This window comes from Pelodiscus sinensis, chromosome 4, assembly GCF_049634645.1.
Source record: "Pelodiscus sinensis isolate JC-2024 chromosome 4, ASM4963464v1, whole genome shotgun sequence".
In the NCBI taxonomy this organism is placed as follows: Eukaryota; Metazoa; Chordata; order Testudines; family Trionychidae; genus Pelodiscus; species Pelodiscus sinensis.
In genome coordinates this window covers 126769165-126789231 of record NC_134714.1, presented here as the reverse complement: position 1 = coordinate 126789231, position 20067 = coordinate 126769165, and the positions used below count along the sequence as shown (strand labels likewise).

At 53.5% G+C, this 20067-nt stretch overlaps 1 protein-coding gene across 1 annotated transcript; it reads left to right on the top strand.

Moving 5' to 3' along the window:
• The first annotated feature begins 11839 nt into the window (after positions 1–11839).
• CABP4 (calcium binding protein 4) lies at positions 11840–17589 on the top strand. The gene is made up of 6 exons (XM_006129254.4): positions 11840–12146; positions 14690–14720; positions 15338–15481; positions 15968–16077; positions 16199–16346; positions 17068–17589. Exons 1-6 carry the CDS (start codon positions 11901–11903, stop codon positions 17094–17096), a joined length of 708 nt encoding a protein of 235 aa, XP_006129316.2. The 5' UTR covers positions 11840–11900; the 3' UTR covers positions 17097–17589.
• Positions 17590–20067: the final 2478 nt, after the last annotated feature.

Below are 20067 nucleotides of genomic sequence, written 5' to 3'. Positions count from 1 at the left end.
GAAATGCAAAGTGCTCCACTTAGGAAGGAACAATCAGTTCCATACATACAAGATGGGAAGCGACTGTCTAGGAAGGAGCATGGCAGAAAGGGATCTAGGGGTCATAGTGGACCACAAGTTGAATATGAGTCAACAGTGTGATGCTGTTGCCAAAAAAGCAAATATGATTCTAGGTTGTATCAACAGGTGTGTTGTAAGCAAAACTCGTGAAGTCATTCTGCCGCTCTACTCTGCACTAGTTAGGCCTCAGCTGGAGTACTGTGTCCAGTTCTGGGCGCCACATTTCAGGAAAGATGTGGAGAAATTGGAAAGGGTACAGAGAAGAGCGACAAGAATGATTAAAGGTCTAGAGAACATGACCTATGAAGCCAGGCTTCATGAACTGGGCTTGTTTAGTTTGGAAAAAAGAAGATTAAGGGGGGACATGATAGCGGTTTTCAAATATCTAAAAGGGTGTCACAAGGAGGAAGGAGAAAATTTGTTCCTCTTGGTTTCTGAGGACAGGACAAGGAGTAATGGGCTTAAAGTGCAGCAAGGGAGGTTTAGATTGGACATTAGGAAAAAATTCCTAACTGTCAGGGTGGTCAAATATTGGAATAAATTGCCAAGGGAGGTGGTGGAATCTTCCTCTCTGGAGATATTTAAGAACAGGTTAGATAGACATCTGTCAGGGATGGTGTAGGTGGAGCTTGGTCCTGCCTTGAGGGCGGGGGGCTGGACTCGATGACCTCTTGAGGTCCCTTCCAGTCCTATTATTCTATGATTCTATGACGGATGTGCATGCTTCTGCTGCAGTTTTCCCAGCAGGAGCTGTGTACATGAGGCGCAACCTGATCTTGTCTTCAGTTTTCAGCCTCGCCAAGTTGGAGGAAGGAGGACAGGGTGAGATGCTGCTGGGAGAAGCTTCGTGCCCCACCCTGGCCAGGGCTGGTTGGCTGTGGAAAGCATCATGCATTGTGTATGGGGAGTGGCTCCAAGCATGCACAGCAGAGACAGAGAGGTGGGAGAAGGAGAAAGCTCAGTGCCCTGAGGAGCCCTGACCCCTCTCCCACTGCAAAACATCACACCCACACTCTGTTGCCAGCAGCAAATGAAATGGAGAGGACAGCTCAGTGCCTGGCGAGGGCCCCCAGATACTCCCTGCTGCACAATAGCTCCCCTAACAGCCCCACCATATGCAAGCCCAAAGCTGAGGCAGAGAGGAGCCTGTGCTGCTCTCAGACCCCAATTTCCCATCATGAAAAACCCCTCTTTTCCAGGCCATCCTCCTCAAAGTTCTCCCACATGTACTCTCCAGGCAAACTCAGTCTGGCAGTGTGACGGGACGGTCAGTGTGCCCTGGAGCTGTGCTAACGGGGGAGGGTTGGTATGAGAGGGGGCGAATGCCTTTACATGCCCCATCCTCTATCTCCGCCCTTGCTGGCAGACCTCTGGGAACTATGTCACATCCCGCAGTGTGGGAACCCCTGAATTCACCCTCCGGTCTGTAACTTAATCTTCATTTCTCCACAAACCACCTTGGTGTGAGGTGTGAGCCCCCAGGTAACCTTTCAGGCTGGTCTGTGGCCAGGCAGCAGACACAGCGGTTTCAGTCAGTGTCCCAGGAGAGGGACTGGCTGTTGCAGGGAGATGTCCCTGGGGAATGCAGGAACTGGGGTGCTCTGACTCTTACCAGCAAGGCAAGGTTGGGAGTTGCAGCCTCTCGAGGCGTTTGCCAGTAAAGCAGATGGGCTGAGAGCTGACACATGGTCTCGCTGCCAGCAATTGCAAACGGGGCCGTGTTCACCCCTACGGGATTGTGGAGGAACTTACTCTGCTTTTGTTTAAATGCACTTTGCGTGCGCAAGAATTCCTGTGGCTCCAGCTCCTTTATTGTCGGGGGAAACCCCTTTGGGTATGTGAACATAGGGCATTGTGCCTTGAACAGCCTCAGATTAATCCCAAAATAGCTTCCACCAGCCTGTGGACCCTTTATGATTATCCATGTGTAACAGTGACATGCCAGACCTGAACTTGGGACCTATGGAGCACAGAGCGCAAACCTTGCCCGCTTGAGCTAATAGGGCAGCTCCCTTTCAGCTAGGGCTGCAGAGCAAACCCATTCTTTCTCTCTGTAAGGGGACCAAGTACCCCTACATGGGACAGTGAATCCAACCCAGCAGGTATGTGGGTTTCCTATGCAACCTACTGTGAGCAGTGCCTCATGTAGGCGGGGCTTAATGTGTAGGTGGGGCTTGGGAAAGTGCCGCCTCCTTTTTCTCTTTTCCCCTAATTCCATAGACCATTTTAGATCTCCTCAGGATGGTTTGCCGGCACCTTTTCGATGCCCAGGGAGCAAGAACCCCCAGTGCCAACATCAAGCTGGCTTCCAGAACCACGGGCACCTAACCTGAGAGGAGATGCAGGAGAAGCCAGAGCAGGAGAAATCCCTTTGCCCCTCTCCTGAACAAGCCCATCTGGCATCTCCTCTAGCACATGGAGCCAAAACAATTGTTCAGCTCAAAAGCAAAAGCCAAGTTCTGTTAAGGCCACATCGCCAGGGGCTGTCACTAACTTATCATGTGCCGTGGGGGTTTATCAGATGTGCTGGAGGAAGTAGCCTCATGACACCCCGGCCCTATCTTACTGTTTTCTCTTATCACCATTGTCGTTGAGAAATGAATTTGCTGAGCCCAGGAAAGAGAGGGAAAGAGAGTAGCTGCCCCTCTCTTTCCCCTCCTGCGAAGATAAAGATGAAGAGCTGCTGCTTCACTATCAGGTATCTGTAGAGCAAGGGGCCCAGAGCCTGAAGCCTCTATGGCCACCAAGTCAGAAACCATGGGAGCAATGAGAGTGGAGCAGATGTTTATCTCTTCAGTGAGCACAACAATGAATTGCAGCAAACTCACCTGTTGGAATGAGTAGGTCAGACCAAGGCCATCCAGAAGGGGACACAGGGCCTGGGGTAACTTCCCCAAGTGTCCCAGATGCAGGGGTCAGGACACCCTCAGCTACCACAGGTTTTGCCTTGCCCCCAGTCCGCCTTTTCCCCAAAGGCCACCCCTGCTCTGCTCCTGCCTCACCCCCATCTCTCTTTCCCCTGAGCAACATGGACATGGTGATTACGGGGCCTGGAATGAGGTGGCACCAGGGGTTACCACCAGACACACCCCATGGTGGTGGGAGCTTGAGCAGCCTGGTAGCCTGCTTCATTGTGTCTCATCCCAAACCGTCCTATAGATGAGCCGGCTCTGGGTCTGACCCAGTTCAGCCATTTTGAGGGAAAATAATTGTAAGTCATGCCCCGGTGCAAAGGCTGGGGACAGTCACGGAACGATTCCAGTCTGATTCTTTTCTCTTCGTGTCGGGTGCAGAAATAGAACAAAGGAAGTGGCCAAAGACCCCTCATGAAGTCACCGCAATGTTAGTACTAGCTGGGTAGAAAAGGAGGAAGCAGCCCCAACAAAAGATGCTGAGAAAGCAGCACCAGGCCACCAGAAATGGGAAGGTGAACAATGAGAGAGCAAATGTGAAGCTTGAGCATGGGACGTGGCACGAAGCGCCAAAGAGCAAGAAGAAACACCTCGGCGCTTGGGTCCCACAAAGGGGAGCTGCCCACCAATTAGCCAGAGTGCTGAAAGAGAAGGAAAGACTTGGACAGTTCTCCCTGCCCTCAGGAACTGTCGTCCCCCCTCCTCCCACCCCTCCCCTCAGCCACGGGACACCTAGCCGGGACAAGCCGAATACAAAAGAGCAGACCATATTGGAGAATTCTTCAGCACTTTCGAAAGGCTCACTGAGATCCACAGAGCCTTGGAGCAGAAGAATGATATAGCGTTGATGACTAAGCAGTGGGATAAAGCATTGGGCATATTTAATGAGATGGCAGGCCTTGAAATATGATGTACTAGTAGATTTACCCAGGTCCTTAACTCAATTAATTTTTTTAAAAACAAAAGGGAAAGGTACATGTGATCATGAAATGATTGTAATTTTCAAAAAGTGCAGTGTTATTTTTACGTAGTTAATTTTAGCAGGTTTTTTAAAATGGGAATTCCATCAAGTATGTTTTTTGCTTCATCCCTGAAAACTTTTATCATTCGCTGTATTTTAACCAATGAGGGCGATAGCCAATTTGGTTTCTAATAACATTGTCTGCTTGTTTTCAAACCTTAAGCACTGATTTAGCTGTGCCAAAACAGAACACTGCTCCAAATGTCTCCGCTTGATCTCTTTGCGATAAGGTTTATTGAGAAGCAATCCTATTCCAGGTTCATTCTACTTTTCCAGCTCATCTTGGTTCAGTCTCTTTCAACATTCACTCAGTTCTGTCAGTTTTGAAGACTCTGCTTGCTTTGGTGATTCTGTTTCTTTTCTCTTTGGTTTTATGAGAAGCAATCCCATTCCAAGCACATCCCATTTTCCTGGCACAAGCAACCCCTGACCTTGCTTTAAGTTACAATAAGAGGAAGCTGTGTACTGAAATTGGTGGTCGTAGCTCTTACCATGTAGGAGAAGTTCTTGAATAACCAGACAGACAAGCTCCCTCAAATACATAGAGGATTTACAAAGGGCCCATTGCAAGGGTCGTGAGTTACTCATGAAGCATTTAGAGTGAAATGCTGAGGCCTGAGAAGGAATGACAAGTTGAATTGTGGGGAACATGGGTATAAATTGTGCCGTTTGATTAGAAAATTAGGCCATGGGGAAAGGGGCAGAGAATTAGGATGAGTAGTTTCATCTCTGCATCCAGGAACAGTTCCTGAGCCAGGCCCCTGGACAGGGAAGGGAAGGGGACAACTACCCCAGGCCCAGCAATTCAAAAGGCCTGGGGTTCCCAGTTGTTGCTACTGTGGCATTGGGAGCCCTGGGCCCTTGAAATCATCCCCGTAGCACTGCATGGTGCTCTCCAGATGGCTCTGAGGGCTGCCTGGGGGGCCACCGTGTGGTACACACTGGGTGGTGCTGAGGGCTGGCTGCCCCAGCCCCGCCCCTTCCACCCAAGCCCCGCCCCTTCTGGGAGTGTGGAGTCGGGGCTTCCCTCACCCTGTGCAAGGTTCCGGCAAGTCTGTCGGCCCCCTTGCGCTGAGCACGTGGCTCTGAAGAGCTCAGGCAAGCACCTCAGGCTAGCCCCCCGGGGTTCTGTCCACAAAGCAGCCAGCCTTGCTGTGGATCACATGCAAGCTAGAGCATCCGGGGAGGGGCAGAAGCCCAGTGTAAAGCGGGGAGCCTGGTTTACCTCTGGGAAAACGCATCCTGGCTGGGAGCCCAGGGCAGTCATCTCCCCAGAGGTGCCCGTTTTGGGAATCTCACTCGCAGACCCGCTGGAGGAGAAAAACATGACGAGTGGGAGCAACTGAGAGCGAGAGACGCTTGCTCTCTGTGAAAGGAAACAAAGCCCATTGCCACGGGGTCCCACTCAGACCAGAGAGGGGTAGGCATGGCCTGTCCTGCAACCCTGAGTGTCTTAAAAGCGCTGCTGCCAGCCAGCAGGGAAGCAGGCAGCTCCGAGTGTCTGTGTGCTGTGCAGCCCTGGGCCAGCCTGCCAACAACACAGCAGCCCCACCCTGGTCTCCATCCGCTTGGACTGCTACGCCCAGGTTAGGCAGTGGGTAAAGCTGCTGCTTGCAGACGTGAGCTCCCCAGCCCACCTCTTCTGCCGCTGTCCGTTCCCATACTCCACATGCTGCTTAGGCCCCACCCACTCCCCACTGTCTCCCTCTTCTCTTCCATCTCCCTCCATGCTCACGCTCTTTCAGCCACACTCCTGAAGCCAACGGAAGTAAAGAATACGTGGGAAAAAAACCCCCACGTTCTTCTACATTTTCTTTCTAAAGAAGATTGGGCCTCTTTCCCACTGCCTGCCAGATGGTGAAGACTGAACATGCAGAAGGTGCCTATTTAAAGGCATTACATTTGGGAATAAAAAATGTCAGTCACAGGTTTTGCGATATACCCTGATGCTTGTCAGAGATTTATGGGGGAAAATGTTAGCGTCAGGGCAAGTCGGTGGTCCTGCTGAATACAACATTAAATATTGCCAGCGGTAGGAAACACAAATGATTAGGGAGCTGGAGTTTATGAAGAGAGGCTGAGGGATTTGGGCATATTTAATCTACAGAAGAAAAGAATGAGGGTGGATTTGACAGCAGCCTTCAACTACCTAAAGGGAGGTTCTGAAGAGGATTGAGCCAGCTTGTTCTCAGTGGTGACAGAACAAGAAGCAATGGTCTCAAGTTGCAGCAGGGGAGCTGTCAGCCGACGGTCAGGGCAGTGAGTCCCTTATGACCGGCTGAAGTTCTTTTAAATTGTGCTTGGTTCTGTTACAGCAACCGAAGGAGTCAGGTTAAAGCTTAAACAGTTACTATTTTATTGTTACAGGGTAAACTTAGTTAAATGCTACTACTGTGTTACAGATAACACAGCCACTATAAAGGACAGGACAGAAATTACACTAATAAGTCACTTACAGGTACCATGAAACCCTTTTGGTTCTCTGAGCTCTTATTAAATGCATGCAAAATAGACACACAGCAGGTATATATTCTCACCCCTGCGTTCCAGACTTGGCGTGGCCAGCGTCTTTCTCTCAATCCCTCGGGAAGAAGTAGGACGAGGTTGGGCGTCCCACAGACCTCGGGAGACAATCAATACCTGCCAGCAGGTATAGATGATTGGAGCTCAAATGGGGTGGGCTGCTGAACCTCTTTTTATACCCCTTGGGTCATGTAGGCTTCTTCCTGGTCTCAAGTGGCCAATTAGGAAAAATGGCTTTGAACACCAAGTTTCCCACGAAGGGTGCAAAGCATAATTTACACCTGGGAAAATGCAGACAATGGGCACCTCTGGTATGTGATGGGCGAAGATTCCTCTCCTGGGACAGTGCAGGCATGTCAATTACTGGTACTAGCCATCAGGGCGACGGGAGGCCCCGGGTCGTCAGCTAGCCCATTTACTGTCTGGTTTCTGTTTATGGTAGAGTCAGGGACAAGCAGCACACCTGCGTTCCCAGGGCATCAAAGGCTGACTGCCTTTCTCTTGCTCTCTGGGGGCGGGGAACAAGATGGGGTTCATGGAAAACAAGATGGGGTTTGTGTCTGGCTACAGGAGGTTTAGGTGGGAAATTAGGAAACAGTATTTCACTAGGAGGGTGGTGAAGCACTGGAATGGGTTCCCTAGGGAGGTGGTGGAATCTCCATCCTTAGCGATTTTTAAATCCCAGTTTGACAAAGCCTTGTTTGGGATGATTTAGTTAGAGTTGGTCCTGCTTTCACAAGGCGGTTGGATTCAGTGACTTCCTGAGGTCTCTTCCAACCCGATGATCCAGCGATTATGGAATACATAATGCAGTTCTTTGTGTTGCATTTTCTTCATCAGTATGTCTAAGTTGATTTTAGATTTGAAATGTACTCTTCAGCTTCCCTAAATAGTCATTCCAGGTTGCTACACATTTAACTCACTGAAATAAAGACATTTTAAAAGCCAGGGGGTTAATGTGTTCATAACCGTGTTTATTGCTTTTAGAAAAAGGGAACACTAATTGACTTTGTTTGATCTCCATAACAATATACTTATGAAATTTCGCCAACTTAATAAAAATATATTTCCAACTATTTTAGGGATAACAAAGGACATTGTAAAAGGTGCTGATTTTGCTGGATGGTTTTTTCTCTTAAAACCGGTTAATCAAACTGTCAAAAGTAAAGAAAAGGAAACTATTTGGAAGAAAAGGGGCATTTGGAAGGATGCTTTTTGTATTTCTATACTATAGCAATTAAATACTATAGTTATTAAAATGTGTCTTTTAGATTAAGGGTGGTCTTTTGAATGGTTTATTTTAAAAACTACGTCTGAAGATCCAAGCATTTAAGGCTAAAGAATACTCAGATTGTGCATCTAAATATCTATGCCAGGATATTTTAGAGATGTGATTTTTGTAATCTTCAGCCACACACTAATGTCATATTTTAAAGCAAATTTTGTCGACTAACATGCTCTGAGTAAAAGGCTTAGCTTTGTACAGTCTGAAAAGAAACTAGAGTTGCACAAGTTTATCAGCAAATTCAGAAGCCGACAATATATAGCGGCGGGGATTGGCAAGTGTCTATTAAATGGCTCATTAATGGTATAATGTTCTGCTATTAGGTCTAGCAGGCCGGAAGACTTTTTTCACTTCTAAGTTACTAGATCCAAGGTTCCCACGCAGCAGCCCACTCTGGGAGCCTGCAAGAAGGGTCAGAAGAGGGCTAGGAAGAGGCGAGTGATTGGAGCACTAAGACCCAGGGAAGGCAGTGCCTGTCCTTGCCTCTTATACCCAGCACCCCCTGTTGACCCAACACCTCCCAGTTACAAAATTTCCCTAAACTATCTGCCGGGAGGGATCCATCTCTCCACTGGACCACACAGAGGAGTCAGAAAGTTCATTGCTCCTTCACCAAGAAGCTCTCAGCATTGTGCTTTTCCTGGAGTTAGCAATCACTTTGAGTCGAACACGGCTCAGGCTTCGTTCCGGTTACAAGTACAGCAAGTTAATTAACAAAGAGACAGAGGGTTTTGGTGAGTTCAGGTGCAAGGGATAAAGACAAAGTGGCGAGAAGCACATAAAAGCAAACTGCACTCTCCAGAGGCTAAGACTTTAGGAGATACGGCTGCGCTTTGCTGTGTGTTTCTTACCTATCTTTTCCTCTCTAGCTATGCCTCACTCTCTTGACCAGGAACTTCTACAGAAGTGCAACACGCTGGTGCCTCTGGTCTTACCTAGGTGAAAGAGCTTTGTCTAAGCAGGTTTCTCACCTTTGTTCAGTTCCCAGGGACATCAGCCCCCTTTGTGGAAAGACCTATCTTTCTCAGCTCACAAGCCCTTATGGTCTGCCCAGTGATCAATGCCACGTTGGCTTCTTCTGTCTCCTTCGATCTTCCCAAACTCGCTGTTTTCTCCCCAGACTCAGGGTGTTCATCTCATCATGTGGACTTCCCATCTCCCTGTTGTTTGAGATAAATGGGGCTTTCATTGTTTTTGGTCACATGCTGCTTAGTTTCCTTGGAGAAAGGGAGCAGGTGAGGAGTGACAGGAGTTGCTGACACAGCCTGTGAGCCACAACCAGGTCTCTGTGTCACACTCACACCCTGTCTGGACCAGGTTCATGCAGCTGTCATTGACGCAGAGGTACCTGGGAAAGGCCTGTGGAAGGTTGTACCATGGGCAGCTGCCTTCCCTGCTGTTTGAGAGAAAACTTCTTCCCTTTGTCTGGCTGCAGATTTGAAAGCACGACATCAGCGAGTATCCAGAGTTCTTCTAGCATTAATCCAGGCTTCTCACAAGCCTATTAATCACCAGTGTGTCATTGGCTTTCATAAAAGACTTATGTTGATAGATATACTTCGGTAAGACAGCAGAGGTGAAAGTAAGCAGGTACACCCTGGTGTGCAGCTCTGGAATGAGCTGAAGCAAAAGCCAGCAGGGAGCTATTTAAAGAGCTGGCCAACACCCAGGTTGCAATAGGACAGTACCTGTAAGAAATGTTAAGTTACTTCCACCACTGTAATATTGTAGACAATCAGTTGATTCAATTACTAATCATGTGAGGGCCAGACTTCCTGTGTTTATCGCTTAGATTCCGTCGCCCCCTTTCGCTAGGTTGATGGCTTTGTTTATTTTTATGTAAAGGTGCCTTCCTTGACTGTCTGAGGAAGAGGCTGGTCGGAGAAATGCCCATTCCTTTGTGCAGGACAGACTGGATTTACGCATTGCTTGCCAAACACATTTTAGGAACATAATTGCTGGCACAAATTTATAACTCTTGCTCCAGCCCCAAGCTGACCTCACCCAAGGATATTAATGACCAGAGAGCTGTTCATTATTTTCATGATACCAGACATGCCACCTTTTGGGCCTATTACCTGACAGCCGTGTGGTAGGTGCAGTGAGCGGGTGAGGAGTGACAGGAGTTGCTGACACAGCCTGTGAGCCACAACCGGGTCTCTGTGTCACACCCACACCCTGTCCTGCCCAGGTTCATGGAGCTGTCATTCACGTAGAGGTACCTGGGAAAGGCCTGTGGAGAGTTGTGAGGTCTCCACCATGGGAAGTGGGTGTGGAATTTATGAAAGGTGAATGATAAAGACATTGAGGGGGAAGAGACAGTGGCGACCAGATTTATTTCTCTGGTCAGAGAATGGATAGTCAGGGTCCTTGACATGCTGCAGGGAAGGAGGAAGTGTAGATCTCTTGGCACAATAGAAAATTCCTGTGCCTTTTATTGAATTTGGAGACAGGGTCTGGAATGGGGGATCACTTGTTATCAGCCATAAAGGTGAGTGACAGAGGAGGGAGGGACGGGACAGGGAGGGGCAGGTGGAGGCTGGAGGCTCTGAAAAAAGGGGCAGTGCCTGCATCAAGGAGGCAGGGCCACAGTTCAGGTGCTCATGGTCCTCCCCCCCCCCTATTTTGAGGAAGTTTGGTGGGTCCCTGAAGTGGGGTTGCTGGAGTGTGTGGCAGCAGAAGGGAAACGTTAGCCGAACACTGATGATAGCTGCAAATGCCACGACCTGCCCGGAAAGTGCAGAGTGCTAAGTGATCCCAGAAGGAAATGGGAAAGACCAAGAAGCCACGGGGAGGGCCAGAAAGAGCAGATCAGCTCCAGTGGAGCAGGAAGAAGTGGTGTGCTGTCAGGAGTGGGAACGGCCTATACCAACAGCCAGGGAGCAGGGGAAAGCAGCATGGTCTCAAGCAGAGCAGAGGAATTAATCCCTGGAACGGAAGACAGTGTCCTGGCTAGCAGCTGCCAGCCTGGAGCAGAGAGCAGCCCGGACTCTGGGAAGCATCAGGGACTGCCCCTGGAGGGAACCCCAGAGAGGGGAAGAGGGAAAAGGGTTTCTGAAGAGGCAGGAAGGTGGTACAGGGAAGCTCCAGGGGGATCAACAAGAGCCCTGCTGCGAAACCTTACGAGCATACTTGTGTCTGACCAGTATCACAGATACAAGAGGTGTGTTAGCAATGGACACTGTAGGGGAAGAATAACTTGGTTATAGTGGATTTTGCCACTGGATAGTCAGAGGTAGTGGCTCTGTCTGACATAGGGGGCCTTCCCCAGCAGAGGGCGCTGTGACACCAGGGAGGGGGAGGAGCCTGCATTGATGAGCCCCGCCCTTCCAAGCAGAGGGCGCTGTGACACTGGGAGGGAGGAGCCTGCATTGACAAGCCCCGCCCTTCCAATCAGAGGGCGTTGTGACACTAGTGAGGGGGAAGAGCCTGTGATGCCCAGCCCTGCCCTCTGCAGCAGGGAGCGCCTGTGACATGCGGGAGGGGGAGGAGCCTATGCTGTCCAGACCACCCGCCCCACCCAGTTGGGGACCCCAGTTTCTCCAAGAAGGACTGGGCGGTGGCCCAGGGGTGTGTGGGGCTGGGTGTACAGCGAAGCTTCTAGGCCAGGCTGTGAAAACTGGGACGGGGGGTGAGGGAGCAGAGGTGGGGACAGCAGGTAGTGGGTGGGGGACAGGCGAGCTGTGGGAAGGGGAGCCATGGACGAGGAGGCACTGGGCAGGCAACACAGAGCTGGATGGACCGTGGGTGGGAAGGGGACAGGGAGCTGTGAGTAGTGGTGAGGGAAGGGAAGCAAGGAGAAGGGAGAGCCATAGGAGGGAAGCACGGAGAGACAGGGAGCCAGGGCACACCTCGGGCACCAGTGGGGGTCAGCGGTCCATGCAGGTGGGGCTGGAGTGGCTGAGCTGCCCATTTCCTGCCTGTAATCCCAGCTAATTGGCTTTGCCCCGCAGCCCTGGCACTCCTGGGGGCGGGGGTGGGGAAATAAGAGGATTTCTCTGACTCCTTCTTAAGGCCCTGCCGTCCGGTCCCCTCGCTCTGTGCCCATCTTGGAGCAGCTTGTCCCGGAGCCGGCTGCTGCGCCTCAGTGCCCGGCCTCATGCCCCACAAGCGGCCAGGTAAGGCCGAGTCGGAGACACGCAAAGAGGGGCAGGACCCGGACAAGGCAGGGCAGGCACCCCCGAAAGACAAGGAGGAGCAGAAGGCCAGCAAGACCCCCAGCTCTGAGTCGCACAGCAGCCTGCACTCCAGCCACGGGCGCAAGCACAACAAGAAGCACCACTCTGACGCCCACGCTGATGCCACCAAGGCCTACTCGCCCTTCCTCAACACCGTCTTCGGCAGGGTGTGTGGGCCAGGGGCTGGGATGGGGGCAGAGCAGGATGGGGGCACCAGGGAGGCAGAACATGGGGGTGCCAGTACAGGACTGGGCATAAGGGTGCTGAGGTGGGGCATGGGGGCACTGGATGTGGGGCAGGGATGGGTACACGGGAGTGGGAGCAGGGATGGGGCACAGCACGAGGACTTAAGGGGTACGTCTACACAGCAGTGTTATTTCGGTATGACTGAGGTTATTCCTAAATAACGTTGTGCGTGTCTACACTACAAGTCTTTATTTCTAAATAATGTTGAAGCGGAGGACGTCTTACTCCGACTCCTGTAACCCTCATGTCACGAGGAGTGAGGGAAATAGGAGGAAGAGGGCTCTTCCTTCCTCTTCCTGCTGTGTCCAATTTAGCTAGTTCCATTTAAGTTACGCAATTGAGGTAGCTGAGTTGCGTAGCTTCAATCATCTTTAGCCCTGCTGTGTAAATGTACCCAATGCGAGCTGGACATGGGCTGGGGGGACAGAGTGGGATGAGGCCATGAGGGTGGGATGGGACAGGACATAGAGGCACAAGGGCACAGCAGAGATATGGATGCTGAGGGAGGGTGTGGGTGTGTGGGTACAGGAGGAGGGGGGTGGATTTCCAGGGGTTGAGTGCTTGGGAAGGTGGGTGGAATATGGGCACGAAGACGGGGCAGGGCGGGTAAAAAGGTGCCAGGGGAATACAGAAGTGGAGAGGGCCAGGCTGCGGTGTGAGAAGGGGTGGGCAGGTGAGGTGTGGGGTGGGTTGGGAGAGGAGGGGCAGCGGCAGCAGGGGGCAGTGAGAGGTGGGGGGGGCGTGACTGGTTGGACAGTGTTGGTTGGGGTGAGGCGGGACATGGCTAGCTGGGTTGTGTGGGTGGGGTGGGCAGGCCACGGCTGGATGAGCATGATCATGGTGGGAGAACTTAGGGTGGGATGGGACAGCAGGGTAGGATGGCTGTGAAATGGGTACGGTAGCTGAGTTGCATAGCTTCATGCAAATTTAGCCCTGCTGTGTAGAAGTACCCAAGGAGAGCTGGATTTGGGCAGGGGGGCAGAGCAGGATGAGGCCATGGGAAGCAGCACGGTTTTGTGGGGAGCACCCTACCCCCAAGTTCCCCCAGAGATGGAGGGGCTGGGCAGACTCAGAGTCCCCAAGAGGAGTGGGGATAGGGCACTGCAGGCCCTGGTGGACCAGGGATCCTCGCTCCCAGACACAATTCAGGGAAGCCCCATTGGGTGCCCATCACTCCCGGGGGCTGAGAGCCTGGAGGGCAGGAGCCAAGCCCCTGGGGTCCCTCTCTGCCCACCACCACGGTGGCTGTGTGGGCTGCAGCATGGCTCGGCGCCCATGGGGCTTAACAGCGGCCCTGCAGCCTGCACCTTGTCACCCCGGTTAGACAGTATAAATAGCCCTTCCTACCAATCCCATTATCTCCCGCGTGGGGCGGGCAGGGCCGTACCTGCCAGAGATGGGGGAGCAGAGCTGGGCCTCTCAGGGGACAGAGGGGGAGCAGGGCCCTGCGGAGGGCAGTGTGTCAGGAGTTGAACAGGGCCTGCGGGAGGGCGGGCGTGTAGGGTGGGAGAGGGGCTCGCCATGGACCCAGGCCCAGGGCCTGAGGGAGAGCACAGCTTTGCTGCAATCCCCTTAATCCCAGCTTCAGCCGGTTAATTTGGGCTGGGATTTCTCACCCGCTTCTGTGGCTTCTAAATGAAGGTGACCCGGTGACAGCCCCTCCTGCCCCCTCCCCTGCAGGCTGTACCCTTCACATCACCCTCCCCCAATGAGATACCTCCCCCCGCCCGGGCCCATTTCACCAATAGCATATCACAGCCCAGCCAAAATCATCTTGGCTCCAATCCGCCTCCACCCCCAGAACAGCCTGGCTCAGGGGACAGCAAAGGGGACACGGGGCCTTTCCTCTCTAGTGGGCACCAGCCCCAATCCAGCCCTGGAGCAGGGGGACTGTCTGACTCGGGGGGGCAGCGAAGTGGGCTTGGGGCCTTTCCCCTCAAGGGGGCACTGGTTCTCCTCCGGCAGGAGGGCTGCCTGGCCCAGGTGCTGAGCCGTGTGGGGGCCAACGGGCTGAGGCAGGCTGCCATGGGGCACCGGCCCCGCTATGGGGCTGATATGTGTGACTCCGCGCGTGCTGCCCCCGCTGCTCCCGGATGACACCTTCGTGGGGAAGCTGAGGGGATCAAGTTCCCAAGGGCAGTGGGGGGCTAGGAGAGCAGGGCCATTAGCCCTGCGCTCCCCGAATCCTTGGCAGCCGTGGATACAGCTGGCCACGGAGCCCCTCTCCTTCATCTCTGCTCGCTTTGGGAGGGGGGCGACCTGTTCTACCCGGGGCAGTTTTAGCCCTTTCCTGCTCTCACCTGCCCTAGCTCCTGGCCCTGTCTGCCCCGCTGGCATGGCTCCTGGGGTGGAGCGTATGGGGGGTATCCTGGGCACCAGCTCCATCGCGAGGCAGCCTATCCAAGGGCCTATCTATCCCCCTTCATCCCTAGCGCTAACCACCTGCTTTTCTTTCTGCCCCTAGGAAAGGGATCTGTCCCCGGTAGAGCTGGATGGTGAGTTGGCAGGAGCCCTGGATGCAGCGGAGGTGGGGGGGGGGGCTGCCTCTGGCGGGGAGCACTGGGGCTCAGGCAGGTCTGTTTGCCCCCTCAGAGATGGGGCCATGGGTTGTGCCTGTCTCAGCCATGCCCCGCTCGTGTGGGTCAAGAGCCAGGGACACAAGGAAAGGCACGGTGCCTGCCGCCCTGCGGGGCGGCCGAGTGCATTTGGATTTATATTTTTTTAGATGTTCCCAGACAGTTGTGACTCCAGCTTGTGCTAGGCTGTCTCCGTGCAAACCCAGCCGATCGCAGAGGATTCTGGGTAGCACAGCCCTCCCCCCCCCCCGGCATTGCTTCCCTTAGGAGGAGAACAACCACTAGGGGGCGCCCTGGCTAGTCGTGCAACCTCTCCCGATGCATCCCTGGGAGTCCTGGTGCCAGAGCACTGGTGGGCATCAGTGCAGCGGCCAAGGGAGGGCCCCCCCGTGCACTGGTGGCCCTTGGGATAGTTCTGACCCAGCTCTCACCTTGCTGTGGTCGGGTTCTCCGGAGCCCCTTGGGGACGCCCAGGGTAGGTGCATTGTGCCTGGGTACCACACTGCTGAGGGCAGCTCTGGCTCCTTCCATGGCAGAGCTGCTGGATGCCTTCAAGGAATTCGACACGGACCAGGACGGCTTCGTGAGCTACAAGGACCTGGGGGCCTGCATGCGCACCATGGGCTACATGCCCACCGAGATGGAGCTCATCGAGATCTCCCAGCACATCAAGATGAGGAGTAAGGGGGGGGGGAGGGGATTGGCTGTACCCCAAGAGGTTCCTCCCCCACTGCACCCCTTCTCACTGCTCCCTGTGGGACCTGCTTCTGCCCCAGAGATATCCCCCCCCACCTCTCACATGGCTCCTCTATGGGACCCTTCTTTGCTCCTGACTCTCCCATCTCTCACACAGCTCCCTGTGTTGGACCTACCTGTGTTCCAGGGAGACCACCCCACGTCTCACATGGGCCCCCCTGTGGAACCATCCCCTGCCCCTGATACCCTCCCATCTCTCATCGCTCCCTCTGTGGGATGTGGCCCAGAAAGACTCCGCAGTTTCCTCACACTGCCTTTGCCCTAGAGAGACCCCCTCCCTTCACTCGGCTCCCCTATGGACCCCACCCCTGAGAGCCATCCCCCCCCCGGCCCCTCACACAGCACAGTTCCCGTGTGGGACCTCTCCCTGCGGTGGGGGCTGGGCGCTGATCGCCGTGTCTCTCACGCAGTGGGCGGGCGCGTGGACTTTGAGGACTTCGTGGAGATGATGGGGCCGAAGCTACGGGAGGAGACGGCCCACATGGTGGGGGTGCGTGAGCTCAAGATTGCCTTCCGTGAGGTATGGGGGTGTAGGCAGAAGGAGGGGGGGGACATGGGCTAAGGGAAGAGGGGCGGGGACACAGAGAGCACCCTGCCCCCAGCCAGGCCACCCTGTGCTCACCCAATTCTCTGCCCCCTAGTTTGACATGAATGGGGACGGGGAGATCAGCAGCACGGAGCTGAAGGACGCCATCCTGGCCCTGCTGGGGGAGCAGGTCCCATCCCAGGAGGTGGAGGAGATCCTGCAGGACGTTGACCTGAATGGGGATGGCCACGTCGACTTCGACGGTGAGAGAACCCTGCCTCCCCCCACTCGCGGACCCTCAGGGACTCTCTTATCTCAGGACTCCATTGACCTCCTCTGCTCCCCCAACAAGCACTCATCCCTGCAGTGCTCCCTCCCTGCTAGTGTCTTCCTGTGATTCCCCCTCCCGCCCACCCCAGTCCCCTCTGGGATCTCCCCCTTGTGTGGAGCTGTGTGCTGGGCCCTTAACCCAGGGCTATTATAAGGTCTAGTCCCTGGGGCTAAACACCCCCTCCAGCCTCAGGAACACTCTATAGTCCAGGAGGGCTAGTTTTTCACATGGCTGGGGACAGCAGGGGGTACCTGGGGGTGGAGCTGCCTTCTATGTGGGGTGGGCATTGGCTGGAGGTGAGAAGGGAGCCAGAGCTCGGATGGGGGGGGGGGGAGGGGCACAGGAGAGTGCTTGGAGTGGAGGGGGACAATCTCCTTCAGCATCCTGCTTCCTGGGGGGTGGGGCTGTCCTTGCCCTTTGGCTGTTCCAAGCCCTCGCCGGGCTCTCCACATCCCCCTGCAACCTCAGGCCCTGTGCTGCGGAAGCAACATGCAGCAGCCTGAAGCGGGGTCGGGAGAGCCGTGGGGGGCGTACAGTCTGGGGTGGGGGTGGAGGGGTAGCCCAGGACAGTGCATTCGGGCTGCGCTGGGCCGGGCGTGCAGTGGGAGGTACTGGCATTCGCTCACTCCAGCTCCCGGCTTGTCTCTCCTCAGAGTTTGTGATGATGCTGTCCTCCCGCTAACGAGGCCTCAGGCGGGGACCCTGCACCTCCCATCGCCAGCTTCCAGAGGGACCCAAGTAGCTCCGAGTGGATCCCCGCTTCTTCTCTCGCTAGCAGGAAGTTCCCTTACGACTCCCTCCTGGGCTTTTCTAAGGAGACCCCTCCCTCTGGGTCTGTCTGCCCCTCTGCCGGCTCCTCTCCCCCCACGTGCTGCCAAGGGGCGGGGTTTGCATGCCCGGTTGGCAACCCCATTGGGGCTACTGAGGCTCTGACTAGGCCAGGCCCCGTTCTCCAGCTGGGAACCCAGAGAATCTCCCCTCGCCTCCGATCAGAGTGCCCCACTGGCTCCCTTTGCTGCTGCCTTGAGCTGGTCTCTGCCTCCAGCCCCGCCCCTGAGTGCCCTAGCTCCTGCCCCAAGTCCTGCCCTAGCTTCCAGCCCGCGCTCCGGCCCCACGTCAGGGAAATACTCCCTCCCCGCCAGTGGCGAGATTGGAGTGGGGAGACCAGCCCACCCCCCTCTACTCAAGCTCCACTCCCATCCCCTGCTCGCCAAATGGCTCTGCTAAAATGCTCGGCAGTAACAGGGCATGCACAGTGGTGCTGCTTCTACAGGGTTGGTGGCGCTGTGTCCTGGCTTTTAGACGGTCCCTTGTAGCAGTGATTCCCGACTGTTGTGCTGTGGCACACTGCTGGGCCAGCAGGCCCCTCCTGGCGGGCTGTGGAGCGTTTTGCAAACGACACATGAGCACAGAAAAACCCACCTTCCCTGGTACTGCAACGTGCCTCGGAGCTGGTGCCAGTCCATGCGTTAGCTCTCCAGGATGAGGCCTCTCATACTGTGCGCGCTTCACTTTCCATTCCCCACAGCGAGGCTAAGAGGGATAAAACGTAAACACGGACAACGGACTCTGATGAATGCAAGATGCTGCAGTGAGCCTCTGATGATGAGGCACATAAAAAAGACGTACAATTCAAGCCTTAGATTTACATTTACATTGGATTTAGGGCTCAGAGGGGTCGCCCTGTTAATCTGTATCTGTAAAAACAACAAGGAGTCCTGTGGCACCATAAAGTTTAACAGATTTATTCGATCTCAGAGGGGTAGCAGTGTTAGTCTGTAACTTTAAAATCAATTAGTAAGTCCTCAGGCACCATAGAGACTAGCAAATATGTATTATATAAACCTAAAAAACAAAAAATGTCTGGTGGCACTTTATGGACTAACAAAACATGTAGATGGTATCATGAGCTTTTGTGGGCACAGCCCACTTCTTCAGATGCCCGGAGTTTTGAGTTTAGGATGTGCAGACCCAAAGTAAATAGGGGAGGAGAGGGAAGGGAAAAAAGGAGGGGGGTAGAAAACAAGGAGCAGAGCTTATGAGAAAATCAAAGGGAAAAAGAGGAAGGCAGAATGAAGCTTCTAAATATATATATATAGTATCATGAGCTTTCATGGGTAAAACCCACTACCCCAGATAACAGGAACCCAGTTTTTGACAGAAAAATAAGGGAGGGGGGAGAAAAAAAAAAGGTACCTATCAATTGTAAGACCTGTGCTAATGAGGCTAGTTAAGTGGGCTGGAAGTGCCCCATATTTAGCTTCTGACGTAAAAATGAGGCATTAAATGCAGGGAAGGCTGGCTTTATATTGTGACATCCAGTTAACGTCTTTGTCCAGGCCCAGGGAAACAGTGTCAGATCTGCATCTGGTGAAGTACTTTTTACCCAAGACAGCTTATGCCCAAATAAATCTGTTAGGCTATGTTTAGACTGGCATGATTTTCCGGAAATGCTTTTAACGGAAAAGTTTTCCGTTAAAAGCATTTTCGGAAAAGAGCGTCTAGATTGGCACGGACACTTTTCCGCAAAAGCACTAGACGCGCTTTTGCGCAAAAAAGCCCCGATCACCATTTTCACGATCGGGGCTTTTTTGCGCAAAACAAATCTGAGCTGTCTACACTGGCTCTTTTGTGCAAAAGTTTTGCACAAAAGGGACTTTTGCCCGAACGGGCGCATCATAGTATTTCCGCAAAAAGCACTGATTTCTTACAGTAGGAAGTCAGTGCTTCTGCGGAAATTCATGCGGCCAGTGTAGACAGCTGGCAAGTTTTTCCGGAAAAGCGGCTGATTTTCTGGAAAAACTGGCCAGTCTAGACACAGCCTTTGTCTTTAAGGTGCCCCAAGACTTCTCATTGTTTTTATTTGATTTAGGGTAAAAGCTGGAACGAGCTGCACCTGGAATGGCATTAATTATAGGGCCTTTAAAAACTGCTGAGAAAGTGACCTGCATGTGGGAGGACTATTTGGGAATGAGCAGAAAAGATTAATCATTATTTGCGTGTGTTGCTTTGCCCCTGGGCATGCTTTTGGCCGAAGTTCTTATACATCGCTTTAATGTTAATTTCTACTGTCTGAAAATGTTAATTCTGGCACAAGCAGGAAATGGCCATCTCCCGCTAGCTGCCATGGTTGTTTTGATTTTGACCCCACTAGCCTCGTTCTGGATTGGTTTATGACTGTTCACACGTCAAACTTAAGAGTGGCCCATGACAGAGGCAGTACCGGCATATGAATGTAATGGTATGGGAGTCACGTGATGTATCACGGCGTGCCAAGGCAGACAGCTACTGCCTTGGAGGCCTCTCGCCCCACAAGGGACCTCATTCTTCCTCCAGGATTGGTCACGCAGCCTCACTGCCTCCTAGATAGAGCCTCTGGGTTTCTGCCACTCCGCCTCATGCAATGAGTCCTGTCCAATGAGGGCAACAGAGCCTAGTGCCTGCGTAGAGATGTGCCCCTCTCTGCGCCAGCCAGTGTTTGTAGTGACGCGGGACAGCTTCTCCAACCAGAGCAGCTTCGCTCGTCCCCTGGCACAGCGCTTTCCGAGTCCTTGGGTAGCTCAGGCAGAGTACCATTAAAGCACAATCCTTCTGGCCACGTCTGAGCCAACCACCGCCTCACTACGGCGGATTCCACCTCCGGCACCGTCTCA